Source organism: Boleophthalmus pectinirostris, unplaced genomic scaffold (assembly GCF_026225935.1).
Source record: "Boleophthalmus pectinirostris isolate CB_2022bp ecotype Guang Dong unplaced genomic scaffold, ASM2622593v1 HiC_scaffold_12, whole genome shotgun sequence".
NCBI lineage: Eukaryota > Metazoa > Chordata > Actinopteri > Gobiiformes > Gobiidae > Boleophthalmus > Boleophthalmus pectinirostris.
Window position 1 is genome coordinate 27,469,380 of NW_026571018.1, and position 17,228 is coordinate 27,486,607.

General features: G+C 39.7%; 1 protein-coding gene across 4 annotated transcripts; it reads right to left on the reverse strand.

The window, feature by feature from the left end:
* Positions 1–157: 157 nt before the first annotated feature.
* Positions 158–16,954, reverse strand: LOC110158434 (serine/threonine-protein kinase TAO1-like). Of its 4 annotated transcripts, none has more exons than XM_055148860.1 (21): positions 16,350–16,954; positions 10,608–10,864; positions 10,432–10,503; positions 10,132–10,233; positions 10,009–10,054; positions 9,837–9,933; positions 9,636–9,749; positions 9,231–9,322; positions 9,037–9,130; positions 8,228–8,309; positions 7,444–7,612; positions 6,608–6,819; positions 5,607–5,741; positions 4,999–5,235; positions 4,399–4,527; positions 4,082–4,165; positions 3,880–3,999; positions 3,573–3,812; positions 3,293–3,505; positions 2,983–3,165; positions 158–2,894 (listed from the first exon to the last, which is right to left on the reverse strand). In XM_055148860.1, the coding sequence occupies exons 2-21, from the start codon at positions 10,737–10,739 to the stop codon at positions 2,469–2,471; spliced, it is 2,979 nt and encodes a 992-aa protein (XP_055004835.1). In that variant the 5' UTR covers positions 10,740–10,864; positions 16,350–16,954; the 3' UTR covers positions 158–2,468. The 4 variants fall into 4 exon arrangements, with proteins under 4 accessions (XP_055004835.1, XP_020778580.1, XP_055004838.1 ...); XM_020922921.2 differs by having other exon boundaries at positions 6,608–6,814; positions 7,445–7,612; positions 16,350–16,951; XM_055148863.1 differs by lacking the exon at positions 16,350–16,954 and adding an exon at positions 15,739–15,795.
* Between the last annotated feature and the right edge of the window lie 274 nt (positions 16,955–17,228).

The window sequence follows — 17,228 nt, forward strand, 5'->3', positions numbered from 1 at the left end:
CATGACTCAAGTTACTTTCTAGTGTACCTTTAAAATGAAATGGAGTTTTGCTTTTTGTTGCTTTGCAGTGAACCACTGTATAATGTACTGCTTAAAACAAAGGTGTTTTGTGGAGGCTGAAGTATTTACCTTCTGTCAACAAAGCATACACGGACAATGAAATATTAAAATTACTTTATTACAGATGATTCTTTATCGAGTAGCCCTCTTCCAACCAAAAATAGTAGTTACAAACAAAATATTACATTTAACCCCTAATCTTTGTATCTGTAATTCTTTTATACATTTTAAATCACTAAAGTCATCTGTAGGAATAGCTTCTCTTTTCTTCTATGTGACATTCAGCTTTTTGCACAATCTATACAATTTAATACAGTTTAATACAGATGTCTGGACCAAGGAGAAGAACAGCAAGATCCACCAAGTGACGGAGAATAAAGGAATACTGATAGACTGTACACAAACGAGACCCCGCCTCTCATGGACTATCAGCCAATGGCAGCAGTCCCTCAGCGGTGAGGTCATCACAGTAGACTCTAGTCTGGTCAATCACTTGTGCAATGAGTGCAACTGATCCAGTTCAGAGTGGCCAAGGTCTAAAGCTAGACTCTGCCCTGACTGCAAAAAATAACGCCGGAGTACATGTAAACAAAAGAGAAGGGCATAAGCGGCCCGGCCCTCTGCAGCAACAAATGAAAATAATACAAACATTTCTGGCTTTCATAGGGCTATCTTTGGACAATGGCTAAATTGCTTTTTGACCAATTTCAATAGAAAAGGGATATGACCATGAGTAATTACATAAACTCCCCGTTAGGTTGTCAATATCCATTTAGCACATACAACTATTATATTAAACTAAAAATTTTAAAATACAATACACTGAGCAGTGTATACAAGCCAGAAAGAACTGCATTGACCCAAACATTTTGCTGTTGCTAAAATAACACATATTCAACCGTTTATAAAATGCAGCCACTGCTAAATCATAGGCTAAAACCTATCTCCAGTTTATGTGCAAAATCATCCTCACTCAACAAGTTATCAAAAATTGCCATTTATTCAAGGCAATCTAACTTAGGGTTGTGTTGTCAAATTTACAAAAAGAAAAACTAACACATTTCTGAACTCACAGTTGTAAGTTTGAGTGAGCTCCCAGTGTCTGTAAATGTTGGCTTAAAATCACACTGTGCCCATGTTAAAAGCTTTGATGTGTCCATTAGTTTCTTATTCTTTCAAGTTTAAAATATACAATATAGACAACATTTACATGTACATTCCACCTCCAAATATACAATGCATAACATCTGCATTTCACCAAACTTCCACCTTTATCAATACTCTATAAACCTCTTATAGATTCATTTACATTTACATCTGTATAGTTTCACGTGTAGAGGTGGGTAGGGGTGGAGGCCAGGGGTGAGATAGAGCGGGAGTCAGAGCAGGGGAGGGCACTGGGGCATGGCATTGGGGATCCAGCACCACCGGCACCATCCAGGGTCCCACTGCGCCACAGAATGTCCTGCCAGGAGAGGGCCAGTCCTCTTTGGCAATAGCATAAGCAGTCATCTCAAGTGCGGAGAAGGACAAGGGTGCTCCTAGTAAACTATTTTTCTAATTTCACATTTTGCTGTAGGTTTCATAGACTACCGAGTACTGGCTCTCTTCTGGACAGTGGAAACCCAAAAGCCGAGGTAATATAGCTTAATATTTAACTGTCTACATTCATTCTCACATTCCTGGCACAGTCGTTTTGAAGCACAGCAATAAGTTGGCAAAAAGCATATTTTATGGCATTGTCACATCTTCATCTTGCACAGCTTTAGCAGAATAATATCTAATACCAAAGCAAAGCAGAGATTAGCTGCTTGCTATTTCTCTCTGATCCTTGTTCAGCTCCTTACTTCAACCACATTTATGAACCAAGAGCATCTTTCAAATGTTTCAGTAATACTAAACTTTGAACAAGCAATAAAACACCACAACTTTACAATATAATCTAATTTATATCACTGCACTTCAAATACAGTATTACGTCTAGAAAAGTTGCAAGTGTACAGCATGGCTACACTACACTGGCATTATGGCAACATAGATGTACATGGCAAAAGAACAGCAAAAGCAATTTGAGCGAGTATTCAAACACTGGAACCTACAACAAACCAACTCAAGGCTTTCAGGTTTCCACAGCCTTGTACTCATATTTTCTGATGCAGACGATCAGGACAGGCAGCATTTAAGTGAAGGCAGCTAAAATTGTCTCCCATCATGTTACACTTGTATACATCTACTTGGGAATTTACTATGTCCAATATTTTAAGGAGGTACTTTTTGTATAACTTTGGCTTTTAATCAGGATTTACTATGAAACTTTAGTACTTTTAGTATAAAATAGTTAATGGTAAATATCTTTTTGTCCGTTAACTCGAACTGCATCATAAATGTCCTAAGAGTGGCAGGTGTGACTAAGTGTAGGACAGGTGGGACCCGTTGGAGATTTGGGAGGTGATGCTGGCGCTCCTGCTCATGGCCTGTTCACTCCTGCCCCCTGATGACGTCCTTCTCGCAGCCTGTGGGCTGCTCCTCACCCCAGCCCCGCCCCTCTGCCCACCACCGGGGGGATGTAGGCTCCAGGGAGGAGGCCCCCCTGAGAGTATGGGGTGTCCCCAGGGCTGCTGTGAGCTGGAGCCCCCTTGGTGTTGACTGTGGCCCCCTCCTCCAGCAGGCCAATGTGCCCCACCCTGTGCCCCGTGGTTACTCAGGACCATGTTACTGAAGCCCAGGCGCATGGACTCTGAGTCGAAGGCCTCGATCTCTCGCGCCTGCCGCTCCAACAGAGAGCGGATCCTCTCCAGGCGCTCATTCTGCAGTGCTTGCATCTCCTCCTCAATCTGAAACACACAGGGTTGCAGAACAGAACAACACAATTAAGAACAAGTCTATAGTCCACAGTTTGAAATGTCTTTTGTGCCTCCTCACCTTCTGTTCCAGTAGAGCCCGCCGCAGAGACACCCTCTGCTCCAGGTCGCGCCTCTCCTTGTCGTGCTGTGCGTCTGTCTGCATCTTGATCTTGCTCTGGTAGGCATTAAGCAGCTCCAGCTCCTGCTGCAGCTGCATTCTTAGGACCTGACACTCACCCTCCTGTGCCTCGTCCAAACGCAGCTATGACATACAAGGGTTTACCAGTCACTGGCCATACTGTACATAAATTTGGCAATAAAGTGTAAAATTACTGTACGTAAGTTTGGCAATAAAGGCTCTCATAGAGGTTTAGTGCTGCAGTACTTACAGCTTGTGAGGAGAGCATCTCATTGATAGAGTGGTCATATTGCTCTGCGAGGATGGCCAGTTTCCTGGTCTGCTCCTCTTTGAGCCTTTTGAGGACAGCCTTGTGCTCAGACTTGGGCGTGGTCTCCAGCAGGTGGTTCCTCAGGGCCTTGTACTGCCTGGTCTGGGTCTTGCATGTCTCCTGAAACTGCTTTTTGATCTGAAGTTCCTTGGACTGTTGGGACAGAGTGGTCTTAGATGTGTTGATACTTTGTGATTCTGACAGGAAAACAAACCAGTACCTTCAGGCTCTTGGGCTGCTGTCTGACCTCCATGACATGTTTGCGTCGCAGCTCTCTCTCCCTCCTCTTGTTGTACTCCAGTTGGTTGGTGAGCTCAGTCTGGTGCTGGGTGCGGATCAGCTCAGCCCGAGCTTTTTGGATTGTGCCCAAGTGTCTGAACTCCAGCTCCTGCATTGACTCGTGGTGCCGCAGCAACATGGCATGCTCCAGGTCTTTCTGTGTCTGCCGCTTGTTTAATTCCTTCAGAAATGACAGACAAATTAATCCAATGTAAATCGCAAATGATCATGTCATTCTTGGGATGTACCTCTCTGGCCAGGTCCTGTTCCACATTGTGTCTGTTGATGAGGATATGCCGTTTAAAGCGCCGGCACTCAAGTTCTAAATACTGACGCTGTTTCCTCAGTAGATTGGCCTCCTCCTCCGCCTGTGAACAAATTTCAAAATACAAAGTAAAGTCATACAGTGTAAACGAGAAAAAAAAAAAGTAATGAATTTAAATTTCAAACCTGGTAGTTCTGGATATTCTCTTTTTGCTTGGACAGCCACTCTTGTTTCTCCTTTTTGGGAGTAGATTGGTTCTCACTCAATTCCTGTAAACACACAATACCATTAAATGTATATTATTGCAGTTGTTTTTGGTTTTGTTGTTGTTTTTATTGCGATGTTTTCAATATTTGTGTAGTATTCTCATTTTGATACATTGCTTTTTTTTTTTTTAATTTAAAGTGCATTTACAAAATATGTACTTAATAATATTACAAACAAGTTTTTGCCTGTAATTATTATGGAAATGTATAGTTAGTTATAATAGTTTGTGTGGTACCTCTTTTAGCTGCTCTTTGCGCAGTTTGTACTCTCGTTTCTGAGATTCCAGGAAACTGCTCAACTCCTTCTTCTGTTGAACCTGGATGTGCTGCTGGAACTTCTTCTCCTCATTGGCAAAGGTCTTCAACTAAAATCATGTGATACACTGTTAAGGACTGCTGTAAGAATAGACCCGTTTAACAAGATTTCTGTCATTTCTAGAATGATGGAGAAAAAATGCAACACAATGCCCAGAGATATTTCAGTGCCACTTACAATAGAGTAAATGTGTAATGGAAATCATAACAGGGCAACTATGAGCAAGCACTGCCCTCCGCAAAAAGGAATAATAATTAATTAATTCAGTTTGCCTTCTGGATATTCAAAGACTATTTATAATGCATAATTAATTCACTCCATACTAAGTGGTGGTGGTAAGATGCTATTGTAGCCACAGTTGCCCTGGGGTAGACTGACAAGAGCAAGGCTGCCAATCTCTGACAGCAGCCTCTCTATCCACTTTTATGTATGTACTGGGGCCATCTTTGCTCCACTATCGCACCTGCTATGGTCTCCGATCCCAGTACAACCAGCCCTTTGCCTTCTGCTCCTTACACACCTCCTTTTCCAGTGCTGCCTGGTGTTTCTTGAGCAATTTCTCCATCTCTGAGCTGAAGTTGTTCCTTTGAGACTCCAGCTCTTTGTCCAGCCTCAGCCGGTGCTCGTCCATCTCTCCCTTCAGTTTGTTCTCCAGTGCCAACAGGTGCTTCTGGTGCAGCCGCCGCATTCGCTTGTACCCGGACATCTGCTCCCTGAGCTCAGAGTCCTGCTCGTGTTCCTGCATCTCACGGGTCACCTGGAAAGTGGATAGTAAGGGTCACGAAATTTGTTTAAAATATATGTAAGAATTGATTGTAAGTGATAACAGCAACACGAATAGGCTATACTTTGAACTGTATTTCCACCATCCAGGCCTCAGTACTTATACTTTCAAGGAAGTAAAGTAAATTAAGATCACATTGAGGATCCAAGAAGGTACATTGTTTACATTGCAAACTTAATCATTAAGTATTTATCAAGTGCCTATTTAACAGTGAGTCAGTCTGATCAAGTTTGGCACAAACTGGAAGTGGCTTAAGCACGGTAATAAAAACATAACTTCTTAATCTCTTTTAAGTTCACAATATTTCTTCAATGCTTCTAAAGCAGTAAACAGAGTATGCTCACGAGAGAAGCGGTGCGGATGGTGGCAAAGTGCTCCCTGTTGCGGTAGTGCTTCTTAGGGGCTGGGGTGGGCGTGTCCTGGGGCTCTGTGAGCTCTGTGCTTTCTGCCGGCTCCCCCGGGACACTCTTCTCCTCTTCCTGAAAAATCATTAGCCGCAAACATTAACATGGTCTGAGTGTTTAACAAGGCAAACAGTAGAATCACTACTAAAATGTGTTTCTTTTCCTCTCTTTCTTATCACAATTTTAGTCCAACCATTTTAACTGGAATTATCTTGATTTCCCTGATGGGAAATCAAATTAGTTTTAGAGTTAAAAGGTAAAAAAATTATGAAAGATTTGCATACGTTTTTATAGTGATAAGATATAATTATTTGCATTACATTGTCACAAATATGTCTACCTTATTTCTATATTAATTAGGGGTGTAACAGTACATGCAGTCGGGATGTTCGGTTCAGAAGATTGAGTAAAACTTCATGCTGGAACTGTTAGTGCTGTGCTTTACTTTTTGAAAAGCTTTGTTTACTGTTTACAAGGATTTTGTTTTTCTTTTTTAATAATATTTCAAATGTGTTGCTTATTTGAGAATATTTTATTTAACTTATTAGTATTACCACTTACTTACTTTATTTTATTTTCCTGTTTGCATTATGTTAAAACAAATTGTTGGTTTAATAAGACACACAAATAAACAACAGGCAAATGGTTTTGCATTTGTTCCCATACTGTACCGAAAACGAACTGAACCATGACCTCAAAACCGAGGCATGTACCAAACTGAGATTTTTGTGTAACCCTAAAATTAATTATACATGGGCTTTCATATTTTTATGCATGTTTCCAGTTTCAATGCATTTTAAACTTTATTTAATGTAATGCATGTTGTAAACTTTGATTGGTTATATTAAGAGTTTATTGCCAGGTAGTCAAATTTCACTCTTTGAAAACTCACAAGGTTGTATGCATGCTCTATAAATAATTCTACCCCATCTCTGACCCACCGGTTTAACGTGGATGACTGAGCTATTGGACATGACGGTGTGGTCTCCTTCAATGAGGTCCAGCTCGCTGCGGTTGTCCTGGGACGCCTCGTTCAGGCTGTTGACCGAGCTGCTCTGGGAACTGGCACTGATGGACATACTGGGGATGGACTGGTTACTGCCAACGCTGTTCACTGTCCCTGTTCTGCCACCTCCTGGCTCCATCTCCTGGGCCAACACACACAATAAACAATAGATTTATAATAATGTGGCACTTTAAAGTCATTCACAAAATGGCTTAGATATCAGGCATAACATTCTGGCCACCTTCCAAAAATGCAGGAATACACCATGAAAACTATATACAGTAATGCATAATTTATTCTAAGGCCACAAGACTAGCCTTTAATTCATCAGCCATTTGAGTTGTTAATTTAATACCCAATATAAAACCACTAGTTATATATATGTGTGTGTGTGTGTATGTATATATGTATATGTGTGTATATATATATATATATATATATATATATATATATATATATATATATATATATATATATATATATATATATATATATATATATATATATATATATATATATATATATATATATATATATAATATAATTCGATGGTTGCCTATTTTACTTAATATGCCAATGAAAGAAGAAGGTGTGAATCATATAGTATGAGATACAGCATGATTTATGCTTCAATTGTCACTGGACACCAGGAGGAATTGCAACTGGTCTCGGGAGCTAATGGTGATCTTAAATTAAACTAAACGAATCACAAACTGTTATGGTCAACTATTTGTCATTTTGACATTCTGTTTAGAAAACCAACTACTCCTACCTCATCCCCGTCTGTGGTTTCAGCCGTGGGGCCATTGTGTGCCTCCTGAAGAAGAATCTTCTTCATTTTGCGATACTGCAGGTTGTCTAGCTCTCGCACTGCATCCTTGGTCCTCTGAATCAGGTCCATCAGCACTGAGTCCGGACGCTCTCGCTGTAGAAACGCATGCTAGGGACACAAAACACATGGTTGAAAAGGTTTGTTCTCCCTCATTCAGGTTAGTTCATAAGATACCGACATAAAGTTTAGAACATCATTCGTATAAAGATTTAATGGAACTTTATGCCTATGACTGCAGTAAGCTGGTAGCAAGCCATGCTCTAATGGCACTTTATGTTCATCTGATGGCACATTTATGCTTTGTATTCCACAGGTTAAATTAATCCACTTGTTGATTTGAAATTCCACTCAGTCATCTAGGCTTTGGACTGGGTCAAAAAGAACATTTTCCCCAATCAAAATAAGATGTCAAAGGAACGTATTAATAATAATAATAATAATAATAATATTTTAGAGGTGCATAAATATTTAAGAACAGCGCTGTTTGTTGCAAAGGGACCATGTCCATTAGCAGCATCCACTAATGGTCTGCTGTTACACCATCGCCTCTAGGGTAATTACAGAAGCTCAGTCTACAAAAACTAAAGCTCTGTTGCTGTTGAATCTGGAAATAAAGTATTAGTGGCTCCAAACAGAATCTTAAGAGATAAAGGGTGCAAATACAAGACAAGCGATCTACTACAGGTCTACCTGAACCTGGCCAGGTTTGTTTTCAGTACTTACCCCCAGCATGTCATCAGAGTGCGGCCGGTCTTGGGGGATTTTCTGAAGGCAAGAGTCGATGAAGTTCCTAAAGTAGTCTGACCTGGAAGAGAAAATCAGAATACAATTAAAGTGACACAGGGAAACCTTATAGAGCTGACCAAAGGAACACATTTTTTATGGTTTCCAAGCAGGAGGCGGCCCTTTATAATTATTTTATATATCTATATATCTATCTATATATCTATCTCTCTCTCTCTCCCTCTCTCGTTCTCTCTCTATCTCGCTCTCTCTCTATCTCGCTCTCTCTCTCTCTATCTATATAATAAGGCTGGATTATAAGGCGCACTGTCATTAAATGGTCTATTTTCAAACTTTTTTCACAAATAAACCGCACTGGACTTTAAACAAAACACAACAGTTCGATGGGTCAGCCAGACTTTTTTTGGAGTGTTCACAGTGACTCTGGGCTTTGGTCAATTGTGACGCATAGGAAGGGTGCTGTCTACGACCGCTGGATTGTTGGCGTGTTCGCAGTGACTCAGTTGCTCAGTTGTGGCTCAGAAAGGCACATTGGACTCGCGTTTTTGGTTTGTTCCTTCGTTCCGTTCCTCGTCTGTGTGGAGTGATGAATGTGGCTGCGGGTGTGTTTCGCTGCGCGGTCGCTGTCTGCTCCGTGCGTGTTTACGTGCGCAAACACGCAATTTGGTGGTGCGGCTTTGTAGGCTTTGTAGTCGTGCTGGGACACCCGAGTGGATTCGTGTATAGGGCGATCTGGATTGTGGGGCACGCGGTCATTTTTTGATGGGGTATATTGAGTATTGACTCACCATTCGCTGGACTGCAGTGTGGGGCTCTCATTCTGTGCTATATGGTATAAGGCACTCATTGCATTCATGTTAAACAAGGGAGGTTTTCTTTCCGCTAGAGAAAACATACGAGAATGATTATATTAAAAATACAGCATAAATGAAAACTAGATTTGGTATGGATACTAATGGCTTCATTTTTATTTTATACTTGCCTAATTCTATACAGGTGATCCCCAAAGACCAGACATCCACCTTTCCATCATACTGACCCTCATCCATGGCCAAGATCACCTCTGGGGCCATCCTGGTTTAACAACAGAGGGAGTTTTACCAACACAATTGGACATGAAATAATAATGTTTAAATAGCATGAAAGTCAAATCCAATACTAATTGGTATGATGCATAGAGCCTCTTTGAGATACAATGTAGGAAGTTTAAATCCTGTTGCTTCAGTGCTCAGTGAAATCACAGCAGACATATTTGAATAGGAGCTGCCAGCCTTGTACTGTGGTGATATGCAAATGGACACTTTCCATACTTTCCATCTATGAATGCAGTATCGCCTGTCCTCCACATTTCACCAGAGAAGGTACATGTGTATCATTTAGCCCTTACCAATATGGCGTCCCCACAAAAGAGTTGGCAGGTGAGGCAATGGAGGCGGAGCCAAAATCTGCTAGTTTGACCTGTCCTGGTTCAGTCAGAAGGATGTTTCCAGCCTTCACATCTCTAAGGTGAAAATGAAAATGTTTTAGTTTTTTAAATATACCCATTACATGATTGGATGTGAAAAACAATTATTAAACTAGTTCTGACCTGTGGATCATGTTGTGTGAATGAAGGTAAGCGAGCCCCTGCAGAGCTCCATGAGTTATGGCCGCAATTTCTACTTCCTGTAAGGGCTTTTTATGAACTGTAAAATAAGATGGCGGTTGTTAAATTTGAGATTAATGTAAAAAGGATAAGAATAAACATGTGTTTCTCTCACCTTCTAGTAGATCTGAGGCTGAGCCAAGACAGTACTCCATGACCAGCTACAAACATACAAATAGTTCAAACAGTTTTACATAAAATATCAATAATTAAGCCCACTTAAAATCACAGGACATACCCATGCAGTGTGCTCCCGGAGGTAGCAGCCCTTGTACTCGATACTATTGGGATGCCGAATCTTCTGCAAAAACTTCACCTCCTTTATGATGTCTTGCCATTTCTGAGGGCCAAAATTACAACTTTTATGTACATTCTCAATTTTATTTTTGGGATGTATTTACAATAATGAGCACAATTACAGTGCTAGTGAACAATCCCTAAAACCCCCTAAGCATTCAGTGCAACAATTGTTGGTACTGCTTGAAATGTCCTTCACAACTGTTGCTATTGTTTTCTTTATATGGATGTGGAGTCTCACCTCATTAGACTGTTTCCCACTATAAGACATTTTCTTGATGGCCACCACCTCGTTGGTGCGCACATCCCGTGCCTAGAAATACAACAGTTATTTTGAGTGAAAAAAAATCTCCTAATTAACGTTTTCACCAGACTTGTATATATATTTTTTATTGATAATAAACATAAAGCCCATACAAAATATACAGCGCCAAAGCTGCCATGGCCGATCTCTCGGAGGTCAGAGAAAAGCTTCTCGGGGTCTTCTTTAAAGAACAGCTCCGCCACCTCAGGGTCCTTCAGACTTCCTGCCCTGACAGAGGAGGGCATTGTGGGTAATTTAGTCCCTTTACCCACTCCGAGTGGATGGGACTATCTGGGAGCTGAGTATCGCCAAAGCAGCTGAAGATTCATCTGCAGAAATTTGTGGGGCTTAGGAACCACCTCATCAGCGCCTGAAACAAAACAAGTCAATACTGTTAACAAAGTATGATCAACACATAAACATAACTGGGACTGCACATAACCACAAGAGATAAACATACTGGAATGTAATTATATGCACATACAATGATCTGTAGTCTATGGCACTGAAAAAATGTGATCAGTGACTTTTAAACTTCCAAACAACAAGTTAATTTAACAACCACTTTAGCAAAGGCAGCAGAATAAATATATACAGTCAAGAGAGGTAATAGTGAACAATATGAACATGATGGTCAACAGTGATACACAAAACTTCCCTATTCAGCCTCAACCTTTTAAAACAACGGCACAAATACAATTACACAACACTGCTAAATTGGTATAATTTAGTTTAATTTAATAGTGGATATTTTGTTTTATAGTACTTGAAAATCAAGAGATCCAGGTCCTGAAGAACAAGGACATCCAATGTCAGAAATGTAGTAGTGATTTAAAATATTTACAATAGGAAAGTTACTCACACCACACCTAAACCTTGAGAGCACGATTATTATACACACACACAAGCACGGCAAGGCCACATAGTTTCTCTGTATAGACACTGAATGAATCTGTCTGAATTCTTATCATCTACTATCTAAATGTTTTCACATGATTACACAACATTGGGCAGGGAAATGTTAAGTTGCTAGTTTACTTATTGTGTGATTCTATTTATTCTATATTCTGAGCTAGAGATGACTTAAATTGGGACCTTCGACATAGTTCCCATTTTTTTCATTTTCATTTTCCAGTATTTCAAACAAAAACAAATATAAAGGCCAAATTAAAACAATATACAATGAATGCATTTGTATGATGAAAGACTCATTGGAGTATCAAAAAAACCCCAAAACAAAATAGGACAGATACATTTGGATAACCCCCCCGGTAATAGTAACAGCTGTTCAAATACCACTCACTGATGCCCAAATAAAGCAGGTGACTCAACAGGTTTCTCCAGGAAGTCAAACCTTCACTCGCCCTCCAACCTGCTGTCGACAGGTGCACTTCAAAACATGTTAGTGGCACTTCCTGCAATATGACACCAGCCTTTGTCCAAATCACTGCATTCTGTTTACTATATGGCCCTGTTTAGCTGCTTCAGAGGACTTTTCAATATAATGCAGTCAAGTTATCAAAGTACAAAGTATTATCTAAAATATGTGCCCTGCATGTTAAAAAAGGTGTTGTTCTGTTCTAGAGGGTCTGCCACTTGCCTGTCTCCACAGATTTTTTTTTTGCTTTTGCCTGGAATCTTCACGGTAATTACTCCATAGACACAAGCAGCCAATTTTCATGTCTGTGATCTCGCTCATAGTACTAATGCATGATAATAATGTGTCTTAAAATAATATTGAGTTTTGTACTAAAACGTGGAACATGACAGGCAAAGCATTAATCTCTCTATCTCCATCATAATCTGTAAAAAATAGGCAAAACTTTGGCTAGAATAGGACTGCTAAACCTCTTACTAAGTCAAATCTTAACAAGTCTTAAAGATGTGAAGTATCTTTAGTGCTACAAGTGGGAACTGCTGCTATAAGAATTAGCATGTGCTTTCTGAATTTATTGAGGCTGTAATTAGGTCATGTGCTCTAAACAAGTGGATGTGTCGAGGCATGACACTCACAGGCATTTTACACTGGCACAGATCCAGGCGTGTAGCAGTCTATGTTTTGAAAATTTCAAATACATGTGTTCTACTTTCATGCTGTCCAGGATGTGTATTTGACTTGCCTGGATTTTCTGTCATATTTTAAATTGATTTGTTTTTTGTATTTGGTTTTTGTATTATACTCTTTTAAAGTTTTATTTATTAAGGTTGAACTGATTTCAAGAGGAACTTAGCAATACATTGTGGTATAAATGCTTTATGGCTAAAAGCTCATAACACAATTGTACAAAGGTTGTACATTTGAATAATAAACTGGTTATGTTTTTCTTAACAACAACAACACATTATCAAATGAACAAAAAAGAGTGGTGGGTGATACATTATGATTATGATCATGATTATGATTATGATTATTAGAAACAATAATCAATATTCAAACAACAATGACAATCTGTATTTTAATAATTTGCCTATCTTTACCAACAAGTAAACTTCTGATATTAGGAGAGAAAACAAACTTAATGTATTATTTCCATTGATTTCCTCATAAGGCCAAATGAAGAGGTTCACTGCTCACAGTCCAAGATGGATGCATGATAAATAATCAAATAGTCTATTGATCTGCTGTACTCAAAGTCAGGAGCCACTGCTTAAGCGGAGGTATATAGGAGACAAGGGGATGGGGTTGAGAACATATTTGAGAGACAAGACAATAAAACTACAAAATCTTAAAGAAAATAATGTAGAAAGTTTTCCAAATAAAAAAAATCAATTTGGGTTAATGGGCAAGGACAAATAATAATTAAATGCTTTACCAACAAGCTGCTAAATTACTATCACATATCATATCATATATGATCACTAAACAAATGAGTGCTTACTCCCGCAGACCTGAAACTGGAGCGAACAGCGTGAGATTTTTTCAGGTCTCTAATCTGTTTTTCTTCAATGTATTACACTGACTATACAAATAACAATTAAGATGACAGATGTAACATAGTAAGACAGCAGCATCATAATGCATATGTCAGCATACAGTCACTGTGAGAAGGTGGGTTAAATGCAAAGACCTTAGCTATTGGACAAAGGGTGAAAAAATACATATATGTAAATCATGATTTTTAGAGCCTAGACCACAATTCCAATTTCACCACAATTAATTTAGTCAGTATCTTTATCTGCCATTAAGGAGTAACTAAATCATCGGTTGCTTCTGAGAGTTCACACTTTCCTGTGATTAGTTCAATCTGCCTGTCACTCACTCAGAGCCTTAGAGAGACAGAACAATCAAAACAGTAGGCGGGGAAAACAGGGTATAGAATATAGCACCGCATTAAACAGATCATCACTGAATTGTGTTACGACAATCTCACCAAAATAGCAGGTCGTCTCAGGATGGAATCATGATTTATTGCCCTGTTTTCCAAGTTTACAGTGGACTAAACGGGAAATGAACTGAGAATTAGGCCTGTTATGATCACACATTTTGAAGCCCAATATATCACAATAAATCATATTGATAATCCCATTAAACCATTTCTAAATAGACAGTATCAATAAGAGGCATCAGCTGCAACAAATAAATAATAGAATAAACTAATAATTAGCCATAAAAGTGACTTATTTAATCCTGTACAACACAAATCTTATCATATTACAACAATAACAAAAAATCCCCCCATTACTGATAAATATTGAGCCCCAAGATATATAGTTCCAGCTTTCATAAACTGTATAAGTCGATATAGTAATTATCATGGCAGGCCTACTGGAAATACAGAAAAGAACTAAACCTGGCATATGACCTAAACATATAAAAAACATAAATGCAAGTGTTTGAACAAGTTATGGCGTTAAAAAAACATAAATGCAAACTTGGCAAAATACTTTCAGGTACTGAGAAAAAAATTCCCATGGGGGCTTGACAGTCCAGGTGCCTTAGTGATTATTTCAATAGCCTTACCTATCAGCAAGGCCAATAAATAGTGCTACTTGTTTTGTGTCTGAGATTCCCTCTGATAAACGATATAAGGTGCTGTGCTACTGAGCCAACAGTGGACACAAGCTGCAGGGAGACATGCAGTGGGTAGCAACAGAGCAGAAGGACAAGCTGTACTTGCCTTTAGGATGCAGACAAAATGATGCAGTAACAACGCAATGTTTACTGAAAATACAAGCCATAACACACTGCACAGCTAACACTAATACAGTGTGTAGGTGTGATGAAGTAGTCAGGAATTGACAAGCTACAAAATATACTGGCTGCTTTATTTCTAAGCAAGAGAAAATGGCTATTAATAATATTGACCAACACCCGTAGATTGGTACATGCACATTACTTTAAAGATAGATCAGACAAGCACCATTTCTTGTATGACATTTAGGAGTTAATAATATATTGGTTCGCTCTAATACAGTAAGGAAATATGTGTTCGAACCAATACATACTAAATCTATAATTCTATAATTGTCATGGGACTTTCTCTCTCAATTATATTCTTCTTAACAGCCATATTCATTGCTCAAAGGCCAGAAGGGCAATCAGCAAGTATTAGGTGCAAAAGACAGAGCCATTCTAAAGTTTAAGTTGAACGTGTGTCCAGGTCATCTTCTGTGTCATAAATTAAGTCACAGATAAGCCCAGAGGAGTAGCTTGCAGAATGATAGGCAGTGTTACGCAACATCAACACAGAAACTGAGGAATGCGCCTGGCCACTGCTCAAAAATGAGCCATCAGCAGCCAATGAACAGGAGCCTCTGGTCAGTTTCACTACAGCCACACGAGCACCGACCTGTCGGGCTTTTGAAGCCTAATGTCCAATACAGCACAAAACACATGCATTTCAATGGACACGGCACCTCCCTGACCAATGTCACCTACCGTCAATGGGATAGCTCTCCCCATGCGGTGATAAACCATACTGTCTACAAGAGAAAATCGAGGAAAATGTTGTTCTATGTACAAGTTTCAGTAGTCCATACTGGACAACAACAAAAATGAGGGAGTGGCACACTCCTGAACGATAGTTGCATAAAGCGGATTAGCAGCTAAGGCAGCAGGCTAACGTTTCTTTGGGTTAAGCAGTATTTTACCCCTAGTTATCCCAATTACAAAACACATTGACACAACATGTTGCTAGCATGGCTTTAAATGCTATAAATCGCATTTTTACTGATCCATATGCTGAAATAAAATGTCGTTACTGGTTAAAACTATGCAGGCTCCAATCTTTCGACACTACCCACCATTCAAGTTATGACAACAACTTTTGGTCAGCTATCGCTAGTGAACGGCAACTGTCACTACCCGATTTGTGTCGCCTCCCGATTTGCAATAAAATGTATCTGCGCATGCTCAGACTGGTCTGCCATATTGAGTACGGCAACACAACACGCACAAATAACACCAATCGATCTACCTTCTGTTCGAACACGCTGATAAATTCACGAACCGTAACTCCACATATTCATGTATGATTACATTAGGACAAGGGCAGTATGGCCACTACAATATATAAATACATATGAAATAAGAAAGACAGAGCAGGGACAGAATGTATTACAACGTAAAAAATGTTCATTTAGTGCCTATGCGACACAAAACAACTTGAACGTACACGTTAGTACCGTACATTGTGAGTTAACTGAAAAGGTAAACACTCAAATTAAACCTGCGGTTAATTTCCAGTTTATATGCTGTTACTTGTGGACATCAACATGCCTGACGCAAATTGGGCAGTGGCAGCAACAAGCACGGAGAACGAGCGTTCAAGCTAAACAAGCATCACAGCTTAAAGTAAATGAATAGTAATTCAAATAATAGAGTTAGCGCTTGGCCGATGTGGCGACAGGCTTACCTTGTTCAGACCCTGGTCTGGACGCTCGTTATAATAATCTGGTAAGGGCAAACACAACTGCCGCTAAATCACAGATGAGCCAGTGCAGTCTTGAGAATTCAAGGAGGCAACGACTTGCTAATGCTAATTTGCTAATCTTAACTGTACATTCGCTTCCAATACAAACTAATTTACCAAATTTCAGCCTCCATAAATGTGTTACTCCACTCGTCCTCTTAAATGCGTCATCTTTAGCGATGGATCAGAGGAATAATTACAGCTAAATCGGCCTTGAAGAGCACTGTCCAGGCTACACACTAGCCTGCTGTCACGGCGCTCCAGGCTGTTGGCTAATAGGGAGCCGCTGCTAATGTCAGGCAGAAAGTTTCTCTTCATAGGTTGGTCCCTAAAAATGGCGGCGAGGTGGTTCGTTTTCTTTTTATCACGGTAATAAGAAGTGCACAAATCCCCGAAGCAGAAATGTAGGCTATCAGTGCTGACGGTGTGGTTTTAAAAAGAGAAAATACATGTGAGGGAGAGACGTAGCGCCCGATATTATCCACAGCTGCACCCCACAAGCTTCTGTTGTTGCCCCCTCCTCCCCAATCTCGATCTGCTGCAAGCACTACGCGAGTTCCGTGGAGATTTGGCCAAGCTATACTGTGTGGCAGGTGAATGTTTATCATGCACTCCTGAACATAACTAAGTAATTGTGCGCTCTAACGTTCTTTCTGTCACTGAGCTCTTAACCTGATTAACAGTTTCAGTCCCAGCCTGGCCTTTTTCTATAAATAGCCAGCTATTGTCAGGTAAAATGTGTCAGCATTTAGGCCAAATTGTGATTTTTTTTTTTTTTTTTTTTTTTTTTTTTAGACGACTAAACACACCATTGATTCAACA